Below are 26790 nucleotides of genomic sequence, written 5' to 3'. Positions count from 1 at the left end.
TATAATTATATAATGGGTATGGGCTGAAACCGCACACTCTCAAGGTTTAATTTGAGGGTATGCACATCCAAATTGGAGAAAGGGTTTAGGAATTACAGCTCCTAAGAGTAGCCATGCCTCTTTTTCAAGGGACCAAAAGTAATTGGACAATTGAATATAATCATAAATAAAATGTTCATTTTTAATATTTTGTTGAGAATCCTTTACTGGCAATGACTGCCTGAGGTCTGGAACCATGGAACCCATGGACATTACCAAAGACTGGGTTTCCTCCTTTCTGATGCTTTGCCAGGATCTAACTGCAGCTGTCTTCAGTTGTTCTTTGTTTGTGGGTCTTTCTGCCTTTAGTTTTGCCTTCAGCAAGTGAAATACATGCTCAATTGGGTTGAGATCAGATGATTGACTGGGTCCATTGCAGAATATTTCACTTATTTTGCTTCAAGAGCACCTGGGTTGCTTTTGCAGTGTGTTTTGGATCATTATCCAGCTGTACTGTGAAGCGCCGTCCAATCAACTTTGCTGCATTTGGCTGAATCTGGGCTGACAGTGTATCTCTAAGCACTGCAGAATTCATCCGGCTGATTCTGTCACATCATCATTAAACACCAATGACCCAGTGCCACTGGCAGCCATGCATGCCCATGATATCACCATGCTGCCTCCACCATGTTTTACAGATGACATTGTGTGCTTTGGATCATGAGGCTTGGAGCCTTCTCCACAATTTTTTCTTCCCGTCATTCTGGTACAGATTAATCTTAGTTTCATCCGTCCAAAGAATGCTTTTCTAGAACTGGTCTGGCTTTTTTAGATGTTTTTTGGCAAAGTCTAATCTGGCTTTTCTATTCTTCCGGCTTATGAATGGTTTGCACCTTGTGGTGAACCCTCTGTATTTGCTCTCATGAAGTCTTCTCTTGATTGTAGACTTTGACAATGATACGCCAACCGACTGGAGAGTGTCCTTCACTTGTCTGAATGCTGTGAATGGGTTTTTCTTTACCATAGAGAGGGTCCTGCGATCATCCACCACTGTTGTCTTCCATGGACGTCCATGTCATTTTATGTTGCTGAGCTCACCAGTGTGTTGTTGTTTCCTCATAATGTACCAAACTGTTGATTTGGCCACTCCTAATGTTGCTGATATCTCTCTGATGGATTTGCTTCACTTTTGAAGCCTTACAATGGCCTGCTTCACTTGCATGGCCAGCTCCTTTGCACGCATGATGTAAGTTCACAGCAATAGATTCCAATTGCAAATACCACACTTAGAATCAACTCCAGACTTTTAGCTGCTTAATTGATGAAAAAATAACAAAGGAGTAGCCCAGACCTGGCCATGAAACAGCTTTTGATTCAATTGTCCACTTACTTTTGGTCCCTTGAAAAAGGGGGGATGGCTACTCTTAAGAGCTGTAATTCCTAAACCCTTCCTCCAATTTGGATACCCATTATCCATTATATAACAATAGTTGATTATGTTTTGGTCAATACCTGAAAAAAAACTACCTGCCTGTGTCCAAATATATATGGACCTAACTGTATACTGAATATATTGATATGAGTTCATATAGGAAGACTGTAGGGCTAAATGGGTGCTAATCAGTCCTGTCCTGCCAGGTCAATAAAAATCTACTGGGCACCTTTAAAAAATCAACACAAAAAACAGGGCATTGCCAAGCTTCATTAAAGCTTGATGGCCAAGCAAGTGTAAAGGAGTCCTAAAGTTGACTAATGAGGGAGAAACGTTAAAGTGCACTCTTGTTAACTGCATTACCAAATATGTTATGTATGTCATCGCTTGTGGTATTATCTCAATGCAAGACCACAAGAAGGCTGCGGTATCACCTCCGTGACTATTTGTAGGACACTGAAAAAAAATAATTTGACTAATATGCCAAGCATTTTAACGAATGTCATGGGGGTGATTCCAGAATATAGAGGTAGTGAATTATTCAGTCTCCTCTGTAAAAGAGAGGTATTCCAAAATTTATCAGCTGCAAACCAGAAGACCCATGGGGCTAAGTTTTGAGTGGAATGTTACTTATTTTTGTGTGTTACACCCCCACCTCCTTTCTTCTCTGTGTTGTGTTTAAAAAAAATAAATTGTGTTTCAATGTTTTGTGTAGTTTTAATCCAGCATTGCAAGGCTGTATATGATCACTCTTTTGAGGTTTTGTGATGTTTATTATAAGTTCATACATGTAATGTAGATTTCTAATTTTATTTGGTTTCTAGCACAAATACGTGCAACTTTTGTAGGGGGATCTTTTCTTTCCCCTTTGTCCTGATTTCCCTGTTGGATTCAAATGTGGTTGAGATATCAAGTATTTTATAGGTGACAGCAGTGGTTGAGACTGTTATGAGTAAACATTAGTATAGCATGAAATATGTCAGCGGGTTAATCTGCTCCTTCGCTCCTTTTTCCTCAATGCTTTTACCTTATTTGGCGATTTCCTAAATGAAGGTGTTTTCTACAGTAGTGCGGCCGTCTATATTTCCTCAGCATCATCATCAGCTGTGAACTGGGCCAGAATTACCTGTTTAGTACTATTGTGGCAGTGTGTGGATGGAGGACCTGGAACAGGGTTTTCTCTCTTGCATTGTAAAGTATGGTGACACTCAGTATGAAGCACAACAATAAATAACACCAAAATCACACAGTACCTGTATACATGAACATCTTTTGCTCTTCCAATGAGATCACACCATGACTGTGTCTTTCCATCCATAACAGGGTTTAAATCAGTGTCATAGAATATCACGGTGTCTGCTTCTACATGATGCACTCCTAAAGAACGAATGTGAGTAGAAAGGACCATACTAAAAATGCGTGGGTCTCTGTTGAAACTTTTCATGAGATCCTAATAGAAAATGTTTAAACAAAATTAGTTAACTATAAAAATATATGTTGTAAAGCGCCGCGTAAACTGTTGGCGCTAAATAAACGCTGTATTATAATATTTTATATATATATATATATATACAGTGGGGATCGAAAGTTTGGGCACCCCAGCTACAAATTTGTATTAATGTGCATAAAGAAGCCAAGGAAAGATGGAAAAATCTCCGAAAGGCATCAAATTACAGATTAGACATTCTTATAATATGTCAACAAAAGTTAGATTTTATTTCCATCATTTACACTTTCAAAATAACAGAAAACAAAAAAATGGCGTCTGCAAAAGTTTGGGCACCCTGCAGAATTTATAGCATGCACTGCCCCCTTTGCAAAGCTGAGACCTGCCAGTGTCATGGATTGTTCTCAATCATTGTCTGGGAAGACCAGGTTATGTCAATCTCAAAGGTTTTAAATGCCCAGACTCATCTGACCTTGCCCCAACAATCAGCACCATGGGTTCTTCTAAGCAGTTGTCTAGAAAACTGAAACTGAAAATAGTTGACGCTCACAAAGCTGGAGAAGGCTATAAGAAGATAGCAAAGTGTTTTCAGATGTCAATATCCTCTGTTCGGAATGTAATTAAGAAATGGCAGTCATCAGGAACAGTGGAAGTTAAAGCAAGATCTGGAAGACCAAGAAACATATCAGACAGAACAGCTCGCAGGATTGTGAGAAAAACAATTCAAAACCCACGTTTGACTGCACGATCCCTCCAGAAAGATCTGGCAGACACTGGAGTTGTGGTACACTATTCCACTATAAAGAGATACTTGTACAAATATGGTCTTCATGGAAGACTCATCAGAAGAAAACCTCTTCTACGTCCTCACCACAAAAATCATTGTTTGAACTTTGCAAATGAACATATAGACAAGCCTGATGCATTTTGGAAACAAGTTCTGTGGACCGATGAGGTTAAAATTGAACTTTTGGGCCGGAATGAGCAAAGGTACGTTTGGAGAAGAAGGGGCACAGAATTTAATGAAAAGAACCTCTGTCCAACTGTTAAGCATGGGGTTGGATCAATCATGCTTTGGGGTTGTGTTGCAGCCAGTGGCACAGGGAACATCTCACGAGTAGAAGGAAAAATGGATTCAATAAAATTTCAGCAAATTTTGGATGGTAACTTGATGCCATCTGTGAAAAAGCTGAAGTTAAAGAGAGGATGGCTTCTACAAATGGATAATGATCCTAAACACACCTCGAAATCCACGGGGGATTACATCAAGAGGCGTAAACTGAAGGTTTTGCCATGGCCTTCACAATCTCCTGACCTCAACATAATTGAAAATCTATGGATAGACCTTAAAAGAGCAGTGCGTGACAGACAGCCCAGAAATCTCAAAGAACTGGAAGACTTTTGTAAGGAAGAATGGGCAAAGATACCTCAAACAAGAATTGAAAGACTCTTGGCTGGCTACAAAAAGCGTTTACAAGCTGTGATACTTGCCAAAGGGGGCAGTACAAGATATTAACTCTGCAGGGTGCCCAAACTTTTGCAGACGCCATTTTTTTGTTTTCTGTTATTTTGAAAGTGTAAATGATGGAAATAAAATCTAACTTTTGTTGACATATTATAAGAATGTCTAATCTGTAATTTGATGCCTTTTGGAGATTTTTCCATCTTTCCTTGGCTTCTTTATGCACATTAATACAAATTTTTAGCTGGGGTGCCCAAACTTTCGATCCCCACTGTATATATATCTCTATCTCTTATATGCATATATACACACGGTGCTCGGCATAAATGAGTACACCCCTTTCGGAAAGTAAGATTTTAATCAATATCTCAAAGGACACAAGAACAATTTCTTGTTTTAAAGAGTTTTAAAGAACATTTGTTTAGCTCATTACATAAAAGTCAGGTTATTAATATAACTTAGGTAATAAATCTTCAGTTTTACTCAAATTCGTTGATGCAAAAACGAATACATCCCACAACAAAAACTACTACATCTAGTATTTTGTATGATCTCCATGATTTGCAAGGACAGCACCAAGTATTCTAAGCATGGAATGAACACGTTGGTGACATACTGCTACGTCAAACTTTTTCCATTCTTCAAGAATGACCTCTTTTAGAACCTGGATACTGGATGGAGAATGATGCTCAACTTGTCTCTTCAGAATTCCCCATAGGTGTTCTATTGGGTTCAGATCAGTAGACATACTTGGCCACTGAATCACTTTCATCCTGTTCTTCTTCAGAAATGCAACAGTGGCCCTAGATGTGTGTTTTGGATAATTGTCATGTTGGAAAAGTACACGACGACCAAGGGCACGGAGTGATGATAGCATCTTCTCTTTCAATATTGAGCAGTACATCTAAGAAATCCTGATACCATCAATGAAATGCATCTCCCCTATATCAGGAGCACTCATGCATTCCCACAGGACACTGCTACCACGTTTCATTGTAGGCACCATGCAGTTTTGAAGCCATCAGTTCCAAAAACATTAATCTTGATCTCATCACTTCAGAGTATAGTCCCAGTAGTCGTTTTTTTCAGCATGGGCCCTGGGAAATCCTAGGCAGGCTTTTTTGTGCATGGGCTGTAGGAGAGGCTTTCTTCGGACGACACTCATGCATGCCATTCCCCTGCATTGTACGCCGTATTGTGTCACGGGAAACAAAGCACTCCAGTTTGGCTTTCTACTTCTTTACCTAACTGCAGTGAACTTGCATGGTGATTTTCTTCAAACCTTATCATCAGAAAACGCTCCTGTCAATGTCCTAACTTCCGTGAGTGGCCTGGACATCTCCCTGAGATGGTTGCAGTTCCATCTTTGTTACATTTTTGTGTCACTTTTTCTGCAGTACTCTGATTGATAAGTAAAGCTTTGCTGATCTTCTTGTAGCCTTCCCCTTTCTTGTGTAAAGAAATTATTTTCTCTCTCAGGCCTTGTGACATTTCTCTTCCTTGTGGTGCCACTACTGACAGCATGAAATGGGACGGGTTTTCTTTGTTAAGCAATGCCCTTTTATATTCAACTGTCTGCTGGACACCTGTTTAACTGCTTCCCGACCCCCCTATAGCAGAAATACTGCTACAGGACGGCATGGGTGTACAAAATCACGTATAGATACGTGATTTTGTATTTTCGGGTAGGGGGTGCGTGCGAACAGCACCCTACCCACGCCACCATTCGTGACCACGGTTGTCAATCACTGGGTCCTGGCCGGTGATTACTCGCTGGCACCAGGTGATTGCCGAGCAATGGTGAGAAGCACTGTTTGTAAACAAAACAGTTCTCCTCCCTGTCAGCTCATGCACACTGCTTTGGATGGCTGTGCTCAGCCATGCAAAGCAGTGTGATTACAGTGAAGCACACAAACACAGCACATAGTCTCCTAGATTGTAAGCTCCAAGGAGCAGGGACCTCAAATCCCTCTTGTATTGAACTGTATTGTTGCTGTATTGTCTCCCGTTATATTGTAAAGCGCTGAGCAAACTGTTGGTATAAATCCTGTATAATAATAATAACAGCACACACAAAAATAATAAAACAATCCCAGTATATGTACCGCCATTTGTATACACTATAACTTTCACGTAAACCAATTAATTTACACGTATTGGGATTTTTTTTTCAGCAAAGACATCGAGCAGAATTAATTTTGGCATAAAATTTATGACAAAATTTGTTTTAAATTTTTTTACTGGACATGTTTAATAGCAAAAAGTCAAAAATCGCACAGGCGATCAAATACCACCGAAAGAATGCTCAATTAGTGGGAAAAAAAGGACGTAAATTTAATTTGGGTGCAGCGTTGCATGACAGAGCAATTGTCAGTGAAAATAACGCAGCGCCGTAACGCAAAAAGATGGCCTGGTCAGGGAGGGGTAAATCCTCTGGAGGGCAAGTGGTTAATGGTTAGACTCACCTGTAGTTGAATTCTTGTTATTTAGAATTTTGTTAGCTACAATTTAGCTTTGCTCCTCAGGCTTTCATTGGGGTGTGTTGATTTTTGCAAAATGGTCTTGAATGAATTTAAGAAAAATACTCGTTTCTGTGTGCAAATTAACAAATCTTGTTTGCAAATAAATAGGGTGTACTCATTTATGAGTATATATATATATATATATACACACACACACACATATACACACATACATACACACATACACATATACATACATACACTGACACTTTTCAAAACCTGAAATAGGAAAAAGATTCAAAGCAGCAGTGGAAAATTACATTGGGAGAAAGATACTATGCCTTGTTTTAGGCAGGTCTTACAGAAGACAGTAGCATAAATTAGGGCTACAATGAAGAACAACAGGAGAACAAATAACATCAATTTATTCATACATCAGTGTAGCGCTCAAAGCGTAAAAAATAAAAGGCATAAGTTTTCATTGCAAATCTAGCTATTACCTTGTAAAGCTCAATACAATACGTAAACATATCAATGTTACAAAAGTTAAAATTATTCAATATATCAACCAAACTATGTGTAGGGACCCCGATGACGTCACGGGGCTTGGACATATGTCACCATGCATGCGTACACACTCGTGGCCATCTTTGATGTGGGAATATACTGAGATTTTTGATTGTACAGCGCTGTATTTTACTTTGGACTTTGTAAGTGTTTTTATTTTAATAAAAAATTTTAAGACAGTTTTACACTATGGAAGCTCTTCTATTTTATATACGTCTTTTGGATAAATGACGAATTAAGAGTTCATGGTCACCACGGAGTGGGTGAACGCTATTTGTGCTACATCGGATGTTGTGGAGGAGGCTTGCTTCGGCATTATCTGTTAACATTCAGCTGTTTCTGACCACTCAATAATATGAGGCTCAAACATATCTGGTAAGCCTTTTGGAGCACAGAGTGAAGTGACATGTTTTGCATGTGCAGACAACACTTTATTGCCAAGAGTTTGATATTCACTTTATACCCTTTTGGTTTCACATGGAGTTGGGACTTTCATTCATGGACTTCAGCTTATCACATTGATATTTTTTCTTAAAAATATGATGCAAATATTTTGAATGGTTGCTATATTGAACAATTTTCACTTTTGTAACACGGATATATTTACGTATTGATGTACTGAGCTTTACAAGGTAATAGCTGGATTTGCATTGCAATCTTTTGCCTTTTTTTTTTTAAACACTCTTGAGCACTACACTGCTGTATGAATATGTTTGTTAAATCCCTGTATCTGGATTCTGTGTTAGCTGCTTAGTTCTATTTCGGAACTAGCACAGATTTCTTACATGCTAAACATAACAGTAATTACATGTATGCTCAACTTTGCCAGTCCTTTGGAAAATGGATTCCAGAGGTAGCAAGAGAACAATTACTTTATCCTCAAGTAATGCCAGAGAATGTAGAAACAACAAAAACCCTGGAGTAAGGATGAGGAATAGCAGAACTGGTCAAAAAATTTAAAATAGGCTGATGAACAAGTGTAAAACCAGAATATTGAAGTAGCAATCACTGCAGCAACTTGGTCACACCTGGCACTGATTGAAGTTGGCATTTTCATCAATCCTCAAAAAGGTGAATGAATGGTAGTCCAGAAACATCTCCAATATGTCCAGCATGAGTAACATCTGGGAGAAAATCAGCACACGCCGACCCTCAGACCTCAGCTTCTGGAGGAGGATGGATAAAGCCTCCAGTTTTCCTGTGAATGGCAAAAGCAACACTTAACCAAGAGCCAGTCCATGCAAAATGTCATTAATTTAACCACTTGCCCTCCAGAGGATTTTCCCCCCTTCTTGACCAGGCCATTTTTAAACAATACGGCACTGCGTTACTTTAACTGGCAATTGTGCGGTCATGCAACGCTGCACCCAAATGAAATTTATGTCCTTTTTTTCTCCACAAATAGAGCTTTCTTTAGGTGGTATTTGATCACCTGTGCGATTTTAATTTTTTTACGCTATAAACAAAAAAAAGAGAGAATTTTGAAAAACAACAACAAAAACAGTATTTTTGACTTCCTGCTACAAAACATGCAGTAAAAATGTAAAAAAAAAAAAAAAAAAAAAAAAATCAGATTTTGCCATAAATTTCATCCAAAATAAATTCTGCTACGTTTTTGCTGAAAAATATCCCAAAACATGTAAATTAATTGGTTTATGTGAAAGTTATAGCATCTACAAATAGCGGTATATATACTGTAATTTATTTTTTTTCTAAATACTAGTAATGGCGGCGATCAGCGACTTATAGCGGGACTCCGGCAGGAATTCTGACACTTGGGGGGAACTAACTGCCACAGACATTCCCAGTGACACTAATACAGTGCTAATAAAAAGCACCGATACTGTACTAAGGACACTGGGCAGGAAGGGGTTAACACCCGGGGCAATCAAAGGGTTAATTGTGTGCTGTTTTACTGTGTGTGCTGTGTGTGTTTTACTAGGGATACATGCTGCTGTGCAGAGAAATACACAGCAGCATGTTACTGCTGGCAGGAGAGAGACCTGTGCTGTTTACACAAAGGTCTCTCCCTTGTCAGTGATACTCGGCGATCACCAAGTGCCGGCGGGGAATCTACGCTCAGGACCCGATGATCAACATCTGTAGCCACCAATGGCGGGATGGGTAGGGCGGTGAGCATGCGCCTCCTACCCTGAAATGGAAAATCACGTATATACATACATATACACATACATGTGGTTTTGCGCAGCCTTGCCGCCCTGTAGCAGTAGTTCTACTATAGGGCAGTCGGGAAGTGGTTAAGGGCTATGGACCTAAACAAAATCTATATGTAACATATTTTATACAATGCAGGGATGTGCAAATCCTATCGCCCAACGCCCGGGACATGTAGTTCCGGGTGCCGGGCAGGTAGTTTGTTTTTTTTTTCGCCCTTCGCTCTGCTGCGGGCCTTCCACACAGCCCACAGCCTCTCCCCTTTGCCCGCTATATGCCCCAGGCTCCGCTTGCCCATCTGCGGCCCCGGGACTGATTCAGTGGGTGCCGCAGAATGTTGTGGAGGGGAGGGAGGAGAGCAGACACATCCGCTCCCCTCCCCTTTTTGCCCTGACCCGGAAGTGATGTGACATCAGTTCCAGGTCATTTAGCAAATTCCTGGTCATTGAGGTCTGGAAAGAATGTAATGCAGTGCGATGCACACTACATTACATTCAGTGGATCACAGGGGAGAAATCCAGAATCTTTTAGAACCTGGATGTCTCAAAAAAGAGAACTTGTCACCAAAACATCATCACATAGGGGACTTTTTGTCCCCTATGTTGTGATGAAAAAAAAATTTTTTTAAACTAAAGTTACAACAAAGCATATAACCCTCACAAATTTTTCAAGGCCCCCCCACCCCCACATATGTACACACGCACAGACTTAAAAGCACACTGGGGCGCCTACACATGAAAACGTTGACTGCGATGCATGTTACATATCACCGCACACGGCAGAATGAGAGCAATAATTCTAGCACCAGACCTCCGTAACGAAAAACCAATGACCTATAAGGGGCTTTAAAAGTGCCACCTGTAGAAAACACAGGGTACTAAAATTTGTTGGCGTTTCACAAGTGCACGCAAATTTAAGGTTTGACATGTTGGATATATATTTACTCGATGCAACCTCGTCTTTGATATTTTACAAAAAAAAACCTTTGTGATAATATTGTGTGACATACAAAATTGGAACTACCGCTATTTTATTCTTTAGGATCTCTGATTTCAGAAAATACATAATGTTGGGGGTTTTGTGTCATCTTCAGGTCTTAAATGTTTTTTAAACGTGCAAAAAACGCAAAAACTGCTCTGCCAGCGAAAAAAATAAAGGATAAGTTAGACACTCCCCTTTCCTGAGGAGCACCCAGTCAGTGCTCATTACACTGCAAGGTCTCCTCCCTGCTAGTCCCCGGGTACGGTGCTGAAGACAGGGAGGGAGGGACGGAGGAGATAAGCAGCGCAATGTTAAAAATATTAAACTTTAAAGTCACCATAGAGCCCATTTTATTTTCAAAAGCCCCAGACATCACTTAAAAGCAGATTTAAATATGGTTTTGGTTAAAATGTATGTTTTCTTTTATCAGGACAAGCAGATTGTCATGAGGGACAAGTAGATTGGGACACCAATTTAGTCCCTGGACAAGTAGTTTTTTCTACAATTTCCACACCCCTGCAATGTCATAGTCAGAATACAGCAGGTAAAATAAGTATTGAACACGTCACCATTTTTTTCAGTAAATATATTTCTAAAGGTGCTATGGACATGACGGTAACAACCCATGCAATCCATACATACAAAGAAACCAAAACAAATAAGTTCAGAAATTAACCGCTTCCCGACTGCCCTATAGCAGAAATACTGCTACAGGATGGCACAGGTGCGCAAAATCACATATATATATATACACACATGATTTTGCACTTCCGGGTAGGGGATGCGCGCTAGCCCTACCTGCGCCGCCATTCGTAGCCGCGGCTGTCAATCACCGGGTCCCAGCCGGTGATTACTGGCGGGCGCCCGGTGATTGCCGACCATCTCCAATGGGGAGGAGAACTGTATGTAAACAAAACAGTACTCCTCCCTGTCAGTTGTGCACACTGCTTTGAATGGCTCACAGCACACAGTTAACCCTTTGATCACCCCTCATGTTAACCCCTTCCTGCCCAGTGCCATAAGTATAGTGTCAGTGGTTTTTTTTTTTTTAGCACTGATCACTGTAATGGTGTCACTTCCCCCCAGTGTCAGAATGCCCGCCGCCATTATTAGTAAAAATAAAACAAAAAATCCCAGTATATATATACCGCCATTTGTAAATGCTATAACTTTCACGTAAACCAATGAATTTACATATTGGCTTAAATTTCTGACGAAATTTGATTTTTTTTTTAATTTTTACTGTACATTTTTAATAGCAAAAAGTAAAAAAATATTGTTTTTTTTCTTCTCAAAATTGTCGGTTTATTTTTTTTTTTTAACCATGCCAACAGTGAAGTTTCTTCCATGCTCAGGTGGCAACCTATCACGGTACCACGCTTGAAGTCACTGAGCTCCTGAGAGTGACCCATTCTTTCACAAATGTTTGTAGAAGCAGTCTGCATGCCTAGGTGCTTGATTTTATACATCTGTGGCCATGGAGGTGATTAGAACGCCTGAATCCAATAATTTGGAGGGGTGTCCCAATACTTTCGGCAATGTAGTGTATACTTGTTATTGAAAACACAGATTCACAACAAAGTTTCATTTCTACTCCATACACTATACAAACAAAAAAAAACACAAAAAAACAAGACACAATCATCTACACATTTACCATATAAAGTTAAAAGTATATCACAATATTTAAGAAGAAATTCCCCATTAAAACAAGAACACCCAGCTATAACAAACAATACCCCAATTTATACCACTAATCTCTCTCATTTCATTCCTACATGAATAGCCTTAATAGCTCTCAGGAAAAAAAAAACCTCTCTTTGAATCTATTTGTCCCCACCTTCATTGTTCTGTTGTTCTGAACCATCTACCAGAAGGCAATAGTTTAAAGAAATGATAACCAGGATAGGTCAAGTCTCTTACTAAGGTAATGAATATAATAAATTTAATCTAGAGAAACAAGTTTGTAGCCCAGGATTGTCTGTTGAAGGTGAACTATCCCTTTATAGAGAGTTATTCATACTGCATAAAGAACTGCCTATGCAGTTAAGGAGCGTCTGTGGATAAAAAAAAAAAAAAAAAACTGTATCTCTGACTTAACGACTTGCCTATCAGGGACTTATACCCCTTTCCTGCTCAGGCGAATTTTTAGCTTTCAGCGCTGTCGCACTTTGAATGACAATTGCGCAGTTATGCGACACTGTACCCAAATGAAATATTTATCATTTTTTCACACACACAGAGCTTTCTTTTGATGGTATTTCATCGCCGCTGGGTGTTTTATTTTTTTGTGTTATAAACAAAAAAGAGCAAAAAATGTGTGCCGCCTATCCGTGCTGCCTACCCGTGCCCATCAGTGCTGCCTATCCGTGCAACCTCATCAGTGCCACCTATCAGAGCCCATCAGTGCAGCCTCATCAACACACATCAGTGAAGGAGAAAAATTACCTGTTTGCAAAATTTTTTAATAGAAACAAAGAAAAACTTTTTTCCACATTTTTTTGCTCTTTTTTTGTTTATAGCGCAAAAAATAAAAAACACCCAGCTGCAATTAAATACCACCAAAAGAAAGCTCTATTTGTCTGAAAAGAAATTATAAAAAGTTCATATGGGTACAGTGCTGCATGACCGCGCAATTGTCAAAGTGTGACAGCGCTGAAAGCTGAAAATTGGACTGGGCATGAAGGGGGTATAAGTGCCCGGTAGGCAAGTGGTTAAATAATTAAAAAACAATAATCGGATTTTTGTTTATTTCAAATGGAAATTTTTTATGAAATTTTTTTTAATAAAATGCTTTTGGAGTAAAAATCCATCTAAAGATAACTTTTCTATTTAAGATACATTAATAATTTAGTTTATTTAGCATGAAATGGAGCTTAGTTTTGTAGCATGAGGCTGTATATTCTGCAATATTTACACTTTTGGAAAACTCATTCAATGAATCCAAGCTCTGCAGAGCTTGAGATAAACGTGCGCTGCATTGATGCATTCACACAATTTCATAGTAACCATGAGAAAAAACTTGAAATCAAAGAACTTGGGTTGTTCAACTATGTGTGATTAACCACTTCCCGCCTGCCTGCCCGCAATGTACTGCGGACGGGCAGTAGCTGTAGGCAAAGCGGCATATGTTGCTTTGCTCTTCTGGGTTTAGACCGCTGTCATTCGTTGTAGGAGGTGTATGTCAGCAGGTCTCGGACAGTGATTTTGCCTAGGACTCTGCCGATCTCCTAGAGCGAATGGAGATGCAGAGCTGTGCCTGCATTTGTAAATACAAGCACAGGATCTAGCTGGTTCTTCTCTCCCTGGAACCATTTTGTTCCAGAGAGAGAAGAAAGACATCACACGCGAGTAAAAGCAGCACACTGCACCCACACACGTTAGAGACATTTTAACCCCTTGATTGCCACATTTAATCCTTTGATTGCCCCCTGCCAGTGCCATTAGTACAGTGTTAGTATACAGTATTTTTCACTCATCATTGTATTAGTGCCACTAGCAACGTCAGATAGTGGCAGGGTCAGTTAGCGTCCCTCCTAGCTAGGGTCAGCTAGCGTTAGATTGTCCCCATACTATCGCACTCATGCTATAGGTCGCTGATCACCGTCATTACTAGTATAGTGTTTGCATGGATCAATATACTGATCACGAACAAAACTATACCAGTGCCCCCTTAGTATTAGTGCCCTAATAACGCAGTGTTAGCAAGATCCTCCCCGTTCCCTGCCAGCACTAGCATTTAGCCCCAACGCCGCCCCCCCCCCCCCAACAAGAAGTGCAGTGTCAGTATAATTTCTGATCACTGTTACTTGATACATTGCACACAAAACCACATTGTTCACAGAATCAGGCCTGATCCCTGTAAGCACTTGCCGGTAAACTTTTTTGGAGCGGTTCAAGCAGTCCCTGACAGCCAGGTGCTCTTTTTCCCCGTCAGTCGCACTAGATACCTGTAAATTTAGAGTCCAAAATGTCCAATCAAAGGTGGAAGTGAAGAGGCCTACAGGATTCTGAGCATGTCAAATGAAAGCGAAGGGGAAGACTCCCTGACACAGAACAGCCTCAGAATAAGAACCTGTAGTCAGCAGAGGCACCCTGGCAGGTAGCTCGGACGATGGAGAAAAAGTCTCTGTTAAGATCAGGTGTACCCGACCCCATGAAGCTGAAGTGCTAGGATCGCATGACTTGTCTCATATGCAGCAGAGTGCCAGTACTAGTGTCACCTTTTGGTGAACTGGCAAGCACCAGCGGCCTAGTATATCCTGGTCTTTTTTTACACCAGCACTGCAGTATCACTTGGTGACGTGTTAAGTCCCATAAGTGCAGTACGAGCTGGTGCGGTGGCGAGCACAAGTAGTGTCCTGCAGCCACCAAGAATTCACACACAGGTAACGTAGAGCCCCTAGTGTCCTTCCAGACGTACTTGCAAATCCTGTTTGGCAGCCCACAGATTCTGCAGCACCCGTACTTCCCCATTCACTGCCCAACCTGGAATTCAGGTGGAAACAGCAAATTTACATAGCATATACTCCCCTTGATTTTATGGAGCTGTATTTCACAGAAGATTTGTACAATTTGATTGTGGACCAAAGCAATTTATCTGCTCAACATTATATCACCACAAACCCAAATTCAAACCTTGCCAAACCATTCGCATGGAAACCCATTACGATTTGGAAATTGAAAACGGTTTTGGGCCTAACCCTCAACATGGGCATTACAAAAAAGAATGAGTTGCGGTTGTGTTGGTCCACAGACCCGATTCATTATATGCCAATATTCTCTGCTACCATGACCAGGCATAGATATGAGGCAATAATGTGCTTCATGCATTTCAGTGATAACACACTGTCATCCTCGGGGTGACCCTGAACATGACAGGCTCTACAAAATTAAGCCCCCCAAACCACCTCATTGAGAAATTTGCAGATGTGTATACGCGCCAGCAAAACATCTGCGTGGACGAGTCCCTCATTCACTTTACTGGCTGCCTTGCATTCAAACAGTACATCCCTAGCAAGCGTGCCAGATATGAGGTCAAATTGTATAAGCTCTGTGAGAGGGCCACAGGCTATACGTACAAATTTAGGGTTTATGAGGGAAGAGCCAGTGAAATAGAGCCCCTCCCCCCCGACTGCCCAGACTACATGGGGAGCAGTGGCAAGATAGTTTGGGACTTGGTGTCTTGTTTGTTCCATAAGGGATACCACTTATAAGCGGACAATTTGTATACAAGCTTGCCACTATTTAGACATTTGAACAATCTTGGAATTGGCTCATGTGGCACCGTGCGACCTAATTGCCGGGGCTTCCCCCAATGGCTTGTAAATACCCGACTTAGAAAGGGGGAGAAAACCCACTTGAGGAATGAGGAAAAGTGAAGTGGAAAAACAAACGGGATGTTTTTGTCATGTCTTCTATTCACGCAGACGTGACAGTCCAAATTAACACGGTATCTGGCGCTGTTGAGAAACCCCTCTGTGCCCACGACCATAACCTTAACATGGGAGGGGTGGACTACAATGACCAAATGATGAATCTGTACCTAGTTTCCCAGAAAGCTCGACACTGGTACAAAAAGGTGTCTATTTATTTATTTCAGTTGGCTATATATAATGCTTTTGTAAATTACAAAGCAACAGGACAAAGTGGATCCTTCCTAAAATTTCAAGAAGAGATCATCATGGCCCTTTTGTATCCAGAAGGTACTGTGGCCCAATCCTCAAATCCAGATGCAGTTAGCCGGCTGCATAAGAGGCATTTTCCGGATGTCCTCTCTGGTACCCCATCCCAAAGGTCACCCCAAAGAAGATGTTGTGTCTGTAGCAGACACGGAATAAGACGCGACACCCACTTCTATTGTCCCTTCTGTCCTGGCCAACCTGGTCTTTGCCTCAAGGACTACTTCCGTCGCTACCATACAATAGTGGAGTATTAGAATAGGGTACAGTACGGCAGAGTTCAGGGCACATATTTACACAGGCTCTCGAAAGATGTTAGGTAGTCAGGAAACTGGCTATCGCATTTTGAGAGACCCTACAATCTGTTTTAAAAAGTTTAAAAAACAAAAGTAAAAAAAAAAAAATAAAAATAAAAAGTTCAAGTCCAAAAAAATAAAACCAAAAATAGTTTGTTTTTTTGTTGTTCTTACTATTCTACTGTTACGATTTTACGGTTTTATTGTTACTGTTTTATTGTTAACCATTGCAGTGTTCTTTGCAGGAATGTCATTCAGCTGCAGCACCGACCTGTTTATTCTGACAGCAACAGGAACTTGGTCTCAGAATACACATAAGTCAGTGTGGACAGCGCTGCTGGATAAGATTTTTCATCCGTAGTTAAAAAAAAAAAAAAAAAAAAAAAAAAAAGAAGCGCATGTATGCTGAAGCATGGAGGCTTGGGGTGGTCAGTGGGTGGATAGCCCCCATGCTTCGGCATATATATTTTATAATTATTTTTGGCACATTTCATGCATGCCCACCATTAGAAGTGGGTAGATGCAGGGAAGTATATTCTAATGGTGGGCATACCACACAATTTCGGCAGAGATTTTGTCTCTTTTTTGCATTCAGCCCAGACTGCATAAAAAAAAAAAAAAAGAAAAACCATAGCATATGGCCCTATGCTTTGGCATATATATTTCATAATATTTTTTGGCACGTCAATAGAAAAGTTGTTTTATTGAGTTACTGTAAGAAAGAGAACATAGCATATACACCCAACAAGGATCAGCGGCGTACTGGTACATCAATGGACTTTGAGTGGTTATACCAGGATGATGCCTGCAAGCATCATCCTGGTATCGTTTTGTTCAGCTGGTGATCGGCTTTCATGTAAAAGCAATCCTAGTGGCTAATTAGCTGCAGGATTGCTTTTACAAGCAGCAGAAGATGCCTCCCTCCCCCGCTGTCTCCCACAGCGTTCTCGGGTAGTCCCGTGCCATTGTGGGAACCTGAGAATGCAGCCGATGCTTCTGCCAGCTGACCATATAGCTAATTTGAGACCAGAATGGTGCCAATAATCTCAATATTTAAGAAATCGGAAGCTACGAGCATCTCATCACTTCAGTTTTGCAGGATATAAACAGCACCATTTGTAAATTGGGAAAGCATCTGATCTTGGGGAGATTAGATAATGTAAGAGCAGAGGAGACATCTAGAGTCTGATAGACCCCAGATTTCTCAAAAAAAGAATATATGACAATGCCCATTGAAGTTATAGGGGATATTTGCATTCCCTGTGATAACATTAAAAATGATCAAAAATAAATTTAAAAAAAATTAAAGGGACAGTGTAAAAATAATTTTAAAAAAATCAAATTAACCTGCGTGCGAGAGTGTTGACCCTGTGCCAGTACGTAAACAGTAGTTGCACCATGCATGTGAGGTATCGCCACAAACGTCAGATTAAAGGCAGTAATTCTAGCACTAGAACTCATCTGTAAATCTAAAATGGTAGCTTGTACAGACTTTTAAAGCGTTGCCTATGGATAGTAAAAATGTATGCAGTTTGTCACCATTGCACGGGACATGCGCAGTTTTAAAGCATGTCATGTTTGGTATCTACTCGGTATACCGACCTCTTTTATGTTTTATCAAATAATTGGCGAATACATTGTGTTTTTGTGCATTAAAAGTAAAAAAAAGTGTATTTTTTTTTAAAAAATTTGCTTTTCAAAAATCATTGCGCGAGTACTATGTGACATAAATTGCAGCACTCACCATTTTATTCACTAGGGTGTCTGCTTTAAAAAATATATATAATGTTTGGGGGTTCAAAGCAATTTCCTAGCAAAAAAATAGATTTTTTTTTTCAGTGAATAAAAGGCTCCTGTATGTGGCTAGGCTCCCAAAATGTCTCACACATGTGGTATCCCCATACTCGGTAGAGGAATGTATTTTGGGGTGTAATTCCACATATACCCATGGCTTGTGTGAGTAATATATCATTTAAGTGACAACTATGAGTAAAAAAATTAAAATAAAAAAAAGGATTTGTCATTTTACAAGGACTTGTGGAAAAAAAAATAAATCTTTCATGGACTCAATATGCCTCTCAGCATATAGCTTAGGGTGTCTACTTTCCGAAAAGGGGTCATTTAGGGGTGTTTGTACTGTCTTGGTATTTTAGCACCTCAAGAAATGTGATAGGCAGTCACAAAGTAAAAGCTGTGTAAATTATCTATACCATAGTTTGTAGATGACATAACTTTCACATAAAGCAATCAATATACACACACTGGGATTTTTTTTTATACCAAAAACATGTAGCAGAATACATTTTGGCCCCAATTTATGGCTAACAGAGTTTACTATATATTTTTTATAGCCAAAAGCAAAAAATATATATATTTTTTTTAAAATTTCGTTGTGTTTTTATTTGTGCAGAAAATAAAAAGCGCACAGGTGATCAAATACCACCGAAAAAAAGCTCTATTTGTGTGGAAAAAAAGGACATAAAATTTTGTTTGGGTACAGCATTGCATGACTGCGCAGTTATCAGCTGAAATAGTGCAGCGCTGTATAGCAAAAAGGCCTGGTCAGGAAGGCCAAGTGGTTAACCTATTAACCTACAATTGGTTCTGATATCCCTGTTTTACTAACCTGACAGCCTATTATTCTAAAAAGGAAACCTTCATTTGATTTGCAAATATTAAAGATTCTAACAGCAAGAATGAGTCGGATTCCTTACATTTAAAGAGCACCTGTCATTTTAGATCCATCACGGCAGTGCCTGTATCTGTATATATACAGTCAGGATTGCAACATATGAACGTTTTATATTTTCAAAAGCAGCCAGCAGGACGAGCACTATCCCTTTTCCAATTAAAATTAAGATCTTTCAGTAGATTAGAAGGTGACCATTTGTACCACACATCGATCTGAGATCAATGTGACCTTCAGCCCTGGTTCACACTGATGCAGTGTGGAACTCGCAGCGTTTTCTGTGGGAACTCCACACCGTATCAGAGTCGCACCCCATTCATGCGATGTATGTTAACAACACCCCGAACGTGTAATGCAAAATGCGGTGCGATGTGCAGAAACGGATTGCATAGGTGTGAATACCCATGCGATCCGCTTCTAGTGTGGACCCAAAAAAGGTCCAGGTACAGTGCGATTAGAGCCATTCAAAATGTATGGCTCCAATCGCACAGCACACAAATCGCAAGGGATTTGCACAAGAATGTGATGCAGTTCCTGTGCGAATCACGTGATAAACCGCACTGCATATATGTGCACCCAGGTTCAATATGTAAAAAATGTAAATCGGGTTTTACCTAGTTTGACCTTCAAGGATAGGAATGGCAGTTAACACGAATACACTGTTTTTTGACACGTTAACTATGTATAATTCTGTGACATTATGCACCAAGAAACCTAAACACTGCATTTCTTTTCATCGTGTCAGCCCGCACTATGCAAGATAATGCAGTTTACAATAAACCAAGCCTATTCTTGGCAATGTGTACCTCTCCTGTTGTATCTCACCTGATTTTTAGAAGAAAAAAAAATGCATAAAAATAAAGAATTTTCAAATAGGATTTACCTAAACTATAATAGTTTTCCTTTAAGCTGCTTCCTAAATGAAAGTTTTTCTCATGCTGCTCAAAGTAGCTTTGGTGTATCATAATTTATTAGAGCCCCTTGAATACCACAGTCGGAAACAATTTGTTTTTGCAGCATTGCAAAATTTCTGCCCTACTCGGCGGGTCTTTACATTTGGTTTAACGCTTTTGATATATGCTAAGCCTCATTAACTTTGAGAGTTGTTGCATAAATACCTAATTTTTTTCAAGAAGTAATAAACATGTCTGAAAGAAACTAATTCTTAAAGTAAAAAGGATCAGAACCACAAATATATTTTCACCCTACCTGAGTCACGCTGGATGAGTCGCAAATCTGGATCCTGCATACACTGAGGAGATGTTTGCTTTCGTATGTCCTGAATGTAAGGATCTAGATGCTGCCTCAGACAGTGTTTAAGGACCTTCATGTTGTGAGTGTACATGGGAGGAGGATGCAGCACTGTCATATGCAGAGGAATTGCAACAGCTGCAGGGATCAAACACAGTGACCTAAAAAAAACAATAGAATGTTATCAACATAATGTCTTAAAGGCAATTTTGTTAATTATTTGGGCAGCTTCTTTATGCTTCACTGGTCCAGGTTTCAAGTTCCCTGATTTCAGTTTTTCCAATGGCTGTCCATTGGCTTGGATACTTTTCTTCTAATTCAAATTGGCTTGTTCACACATTTTGGAGCAATCCAACTAAACGTCAAAGCCACTAGAAAGCTTTATTCATTCTGCAACCTGTACTTCGCCCATCAGTAGAAGACATGCCCAAAAAAGCAATTTTTACTTATCTCTAAATTACTTAAAGGATAAGTTCACCTTTTTCCAAAAAAATAAAAAATGCATTTTTTGAAGGTAAAAAAATGTGCATTTACTATTTTATGTTTTAGGAACCTGGGAGGCATTGCACCAGCGATCAGCAAATCGTGTAGTTCTCCTGCAGACTGCCAATGTAATTTGTCTGCTTGTACGTCATATGAGCAGACAGTTCTATACAGACAAGAAGAATCAACAAGCTACCACAGTCGCAAAGGCTGATGGGACTTGTAGTCTTCCCATTTACAGAACCTTGTGAAAGGATGACATGGCCGGGGGCTAGCAGGGGGAAGAAAATCCGAGGGAGAAAGGGGGTGCAATGCAATTTTAACACTGTGAATTTAGCTGTAACGTGTAACATGTAACAAAAGGTGAATTTATCCTTTTAACTTGCAGTAAAATACAGCATAACAGGCCTCCAAAACACAAGGTTTCAGAAGGGTTTTCAACGCCAGTGCATGATGCACAGCCCAACGTGGGGCTCTGATGATGCGTTTATCATCTTGATGAACTGAAATTCACAGGCTGTTGTCTTGTGGAGGAGCAGTAGATTGCTCAGCTTTGTTTTGTGTGTGTATGCTCTAAAGTTGGGGTACTCAACTTTTTGAAGAGCAAGGGCCACTTAAATGATTTGGTAACTGGTCACAGCCCACAATGAAAGAAATTGGACAGAATTCAAATTTTTTCTATTTTGTTAAATTGCACCCAGAGGTCAGGGACATCTTGGATCCAGAAAATCTTCATTGTGCTATACAAAATAAAAAAAATTTAAATTCTAATCCATTTCATTTCATTATGGGCCGTGACCAGTTACCAAATCATTTAAGTGGCCCTTGCTCTTCAAAAAGTTGGGTACCCCTACTCTAGAGCATACACACACAAAACAAAGCTGAGCTATTTAGTTGCAATTATTTTATGGTGTTTATTGAGGATTGAAATGGCAGGATCTACTACAGGAAAAGTCAAATTTTTCTTACATTCCTATTCCATACATTAAATATGAGCAAAACACTTAGGAGAAGTGAATATTCTTTCAGCATTAGGTTAGTCCTCATGTAGAGCACTTTCAATCTGTATGTGGATGGGAAAGGTCTTCTTGATTTTTCTAGTCTCTTCGTGCCCATGGTGGCTTATTATGACTGCGGAAAAAATCAGGTGCTGCTAGGCAAAGGCTAGCTCATACATCGTCAATCATTACGTCTGTAGTGGAAACCATTTGTTGAGAAGCCATAGCTTAGGTCTCATAAAATGCAGAGCAACACAAAGTGAATAGATCTCCATAACAGATGTCTATTAATAGCCCAGAAACCGTACAAAATACAGGAAAACCCTGTCTTCATTTATCCAAGTCACTGGACCTGTTAGGGGTCCAGGCATTGCCCAACAGAGTGGGTTCCCATGGAGATGGACCAAAGGCCTGGCCTGGTAAAGCAACCTGCTTTGCAATTCATGCCAAGCGGAGCACCTACCACAGGATCAAGTGCCCAGACCAAACATTACAGGCTGGTCCCACAGAGTGGGGTATGGGTATAGTTCCCAAGGTATAACACCATGGGGTATCAAACCAGAAACTGCTACAGAGTCCAGGGTGATAAGCAGTCAAATCTTGATAGAGATGTCAGAAAAGAAAGGAATGGTTTAAAATAAAACACTCCTCAAAAGAAGCAGTCTATCACCTAAGGACCCTGGCAAAAAATGGAGTCTCACAGAGTGGGTGGGGTTATAGGAGTGTGCACTAGGGGCAACCCTAGCAAGTTTTTTTGCCAGTGCCTAACAAACTGAACGTAAAATGCATATAACGCATGATCTACAAGTACAAGCCCTTTGTTCTGTACTGTAAGATTAAGTTATAGACACAGGAGTAATGGCTACCTAGCTGTTATGATTTGACAATGGGGTATGCTATAAATGTATTACTAATACAAAACAGAACACATCAACACAAATAATAATTGTTCAGAAAAAAGACCATATGGGATTATGCCATTTACCTTTTAGCAATGGGTTCTAAAACTGCTTCCTGCTGTTTGACGCTCCGAATAAGGTGCTGCAATGGATCATTGGAGTTCTTGGGAGATTGAGACGAGATTGCACAGTGCACTGATCCGGTCCAGCTCCACTGTGTATTCAACATAAAAGGTCGTGTATCAGGATAACGCAAGGAAAACAATGATAAAAGGTCTGACCCATACACAGGAGCTCGTCCACACCGTCGTTCATTGCAGATGAAGAGCCTATCTAGACGCTCTTTTAATGAACGTTGCTTGTCTTCTGTAGATTCCTTTTCACATAGAAAATATAGAAAATGAATTCACTTAAAAGCCATTATAAGAATCGTAAGATATACCAGATTGAAAGTGAAAGCAGGTAGATAATGTACACACACAGTCAATATACTGTTGTATAATAAAATTAACTTCATGATAGCAAGTATATATATATATATATATATATATATATATATATATATATATATATATATATATTTGCCCTGTGCAAAACCACAGCTCAGAGCAGGCAAGTATGACATGGTTGTTATTTTATTTATTTTTTTAAATTGTCTTTAATATCAATTTAAATACACACACACCTGGGAAAGTGAAGCTGGAGCAGATTTTGCAGTTGGATCTACTGTAGGTGTGCTTTTGGAAGTTATAAGAGCTGCAAAAAAAAAAAATAGAAGATTACTGCAATTTAAAGTGATTACATTAAGAAAAACAGACACTAAGATGTACGTCAGGTAAAATTGCCGTATGAAAACAACAACTAACAAGGGATGGACTTATAGTGAAAGCAAAACTAAATATAATACCTTTCCAACACTCCCTCACATTGACACCTTATTCTGAGAGCCGATCTTTGAGCCTTTTCATTGGCTGGTGCAGAAAGATGTTACTCCTACGAATGTGTCGGGGCTAAGTCATCCAGACTAGCACTGAGTTGCATGCCTCTTCTGCCATAAAAGCCTGCCTACTTGCACTTTTTTTTTTTTTTCTTTTTACAGCAGAGCTTTAGTTCCGCTTTAAAATATAGAGACCATTCAAGTTCCATGAGGATGCCAAAATAATTTGGGAAGAGAAGCAATCTCTATAACAGGGGCAGTCTATAACAGAAAGCAGTAAAGGGGTTGATGGAAGAATTCAAAATAAATAATTGGTTAAAGTGGAATTCCAGCTTAAACCTAACTAGCCTTGAAATTTCCCCTTCCCCCTCCTAACACTTATGATGGTTAACCTGTGAATAAAAGATGAATACTGTATATTTACCTCTTTTCAGATGGCTTCAGTCACGTGATCCAACAGCGAGGCCTGCAGGAGCAAGAAGGGAGTGCTGACATTGGGTAGGTCATAGCAGCCTATGGGTGACATCATTGTTCCAGGCTTTACCAGCTTTTGTCAAGTGCTCTCTCCTCTCCCCCCTGCAGCTGCTGACTGACTGACACAGGGACTCATGTGACCAGACCAGACAGGCTGAAAACAGGTAAGCATATGCTTTTTTTTTTTTTTCTCCTTAACGGCTAGTTAGGTTTAGGATGAATTTCCACTTTAAGCATAGAAACTTCCCTGTGAGGGTGAAGAGATCCATCACTAGCAAAAACTGAGGTCTTGCAGAGTGGGGTATCGTTATAGGGATACCCCTAAAGGGAGGGGGTGTTAGGGGGGAGTGGGCAGACTGGGGAGCATCTAAAAGCTCTGCCATTGTCCAATCGTCTGAAGATAGTCTATAACCCAGGGTCAATGATTGTCAAGCTTGTGTCTTGTACTTTATGATTAAGATAACATGTTTTAGCTCAGAGGGAGAAGGCTAGATATAGTGTATTTGTCACTACATGTGTCCCTGCATCAGAGATTCCTATATATGCTCTACTTGGTAAGGGCAAAGATATCCAACTGGATCACATAAAGCAATAAAAAATTAGCAGTAGGGTCCAGAGGTGATCCAGTACACCAAAGTGGAATAGAAATGTCATAAGTTGTTCTACACAAAACCTAAAATATGACAGACAGATAGGACAATAATTCTTACAAACATAAAACAGACATCTACCACAACCGCCTCACCAGCTGATGGCACATTAGTAGGTGGAGGAGCTCCCACTTGGGCTTGGTTTCTTATGGCATTAGCAGCTGCACTCTGTGGCACAGATGGAAGAACAACAGATCCCTGAGTACGCAGGTACTGGCCCGGAGCAGAAACAATCTGCAGAACGTTACCTAGGATAAAAATACATAAAGCTGAACGTACCTGTTAACCTCAATGCATGGGACATAAAAAAATGCCAGCTTCCATAAAAGGTTTATGTGCAGTTTTGTGATAGATTCCTCTGTCGTAAATATGTGTTAAGCATCAATAAGTGGCCGTGCCATTAGCATGGTTCACTGATGTGAATCCTAAGAGATAGCGCTTCCCCAACATCATACAATCTGCAGTATAATATGGCCAAACATGTGACAGACACAAGCTATAATCAAAGGAAAAACGCATAATTCAAAAGATATTTTGAGCTATTAAGACTCCAACTGATACCTGATCCTTAATTGAAAACTGATGGTAAAATCCTTATTTGGTGTTAGCAAAATCTCTGCAACACTTACATAAAGGCACATTCTGCCAAGAGTTTAAAATACTATTTCATTTGGAAAAGTGGAAATCTGCTTGTGGCATCCTGTAATTTTTATTTTTTTTAGAATTTGAACAATGTCATAACTAGGTTATATCTGCCTTGGGTGCACAATGGCTCCGGATGAATGGAACTTTAGTTAAAGTCATCCCCGTTTAATTACTTAAAACGAGATTAGCAGTATGGACCCTTCCATGGAACTACACAGCAGATTCTAAACCGGGATCCAACTTCTCAGTGAAAGGAAACTGAATTCTACCTTTAACCTAACAAATATGGACCTGCATACCTATAACAATACCCAGTGTCTTCTGCATGTGTGACTATTCTGGAGGTTACCTTGTAGCTGTAATGGCTGGCCAGCAGTAAGTTGACGTAACTGGCTCTGCGACAGAGTGAATTTGTTTCCTTGGAACTGAAGGGTGACTGGAGTCTCAGGCTGAGCAATTCGTCCCTGGCCTGCCCCTGCTGTAGCCAGCTGGGCAATTTTTACAACTTCACCACCTGTGGAGACCGAACCAAAAAAGAAACAGCACAGAGGTTTCAGTTCATCAAAACAAGTTAAGCAGTAACCATGTCAAAGAAAATGAAAAACAAATGTGGCCCAGTTATGTTTTAAAGAAAATATATAGTTAAGATACTAATCACCTTTATAAGTACCGTAGTAGAAATGTTATAGCTTACATAGCTTGGCAGAACAATTTAAAGATCTATTCAAATAGGTGACAATAATGTTTTTGTCATTTATTTCATAATGAACAATAAAATTTGAAAAATATTATAATAGGAATGCAAAAAAATGTAAAGGGAATCTGTTAAAAAATATGGGAGCAGTTACTGCTAGGTAATTTTTGAAGACACATGTTCAGGGAAAGGAAAAAGGAGGTGTTAACACCTTTGTTTTAATACTCAGCAAGCCCCTCACACTGCAACTGTGGAAACTGGACATTACTGGCTGCATATTTGTATCAAATCATTGACTCGCTAGGAGAAGGACAAGGAGCTTCAAAATAAAAGAAAAAAGCAACAGTAGCTTCCATAATACTATTGTGACAGTTTCCCTTTAAAAAAGAAAAAAAAAATTACATCACAAAGTTAATGTATATGCTTAGTGTTACAGCCTACAAATGGGGAAAGCACATTGTGCTCAAAATTTAAATATGTGCAAATAAATAAAAATATATTTTTATTCGTATCAGAAGGTGGGGCAGCTGTGAATTAGCTGCAAGATTAAATAATAAATAGCATCTAGAAAATGGATTATGGGGTTCT

General features: G+C 39.8%; 1 protein-coding gene and 1 non-coding gene across 8 annotated transcripts in view; both read right to left on the bottom strand.

Moving 5' to 3' along the window:
- Positions 1-26790, bottom strand: part of LOC149455491 (E1A-binding protein p400-like) — a 201517-nt gene that overhangs the window by 108636 nt on the left and 66091 nt on the right. For all 7 annotated transcript variants that reach the window (XR_016314044.1, XM_089686148.1, XM_089686151.1 and 4 more), the window contains 7 exons: positions 25858-26022; positions 24959-25111; positions 23488-23558; positions 22889-23178; positions 20381-20583; positions 8378-8547; positions 2665-2861 (listed from right to left, as the gene is read on the bottom strand). Coding sequence is in view for 6 of the 7 variants with exons in the window: in XM_089686148.1 (XP_089542274.1) it covers positions 2665-2861; positions 8378-8547; positions 20381-20583; positions 22889-23178; positions 23488-23558; positions 24959-25111; positions 25858-26022 (1249 nt within the window). In the remaining variant the exon portion in view is untranslated. The remainder of the gene's footprint in view (positions 1-2664; positions 2862-8377; positions 8548-20380; positions 20584-22888; positions 23179-23487; positions 23559-24958; positions 25112-25857; positions 26023-26790) is intronic.
- LOC149455492 (small nucleolar RNA SNORA49) lies at positions 8157-8285 on the bottom strand. The gene has a single exon (XR_016314047.1). It is a non-coding gene; the product is annotated as a small nucleolar RNA SNORA49 (small nucleolar RNA).

The sequence above is a fragment of the Staurois parvus genome, unplaced genomic scaffold (assembly GCF_062004578.1).
Source record: "Staurois parvus isolate SC_StPar_1 unplaced genomic scaffold, SC_StPar_1.0 ptg000392l, whole genome shotgun sequence".
In the NCBI taxonomy this organism is placed as follows: Eukaryota; Metazoa; Chordata; class Amphibia; order Anura; family Ranidae; genus Staurois; species Staurois parvus.
This window is presented reverse-complemented; position numbering and strand designations above follow the sequence as displayed.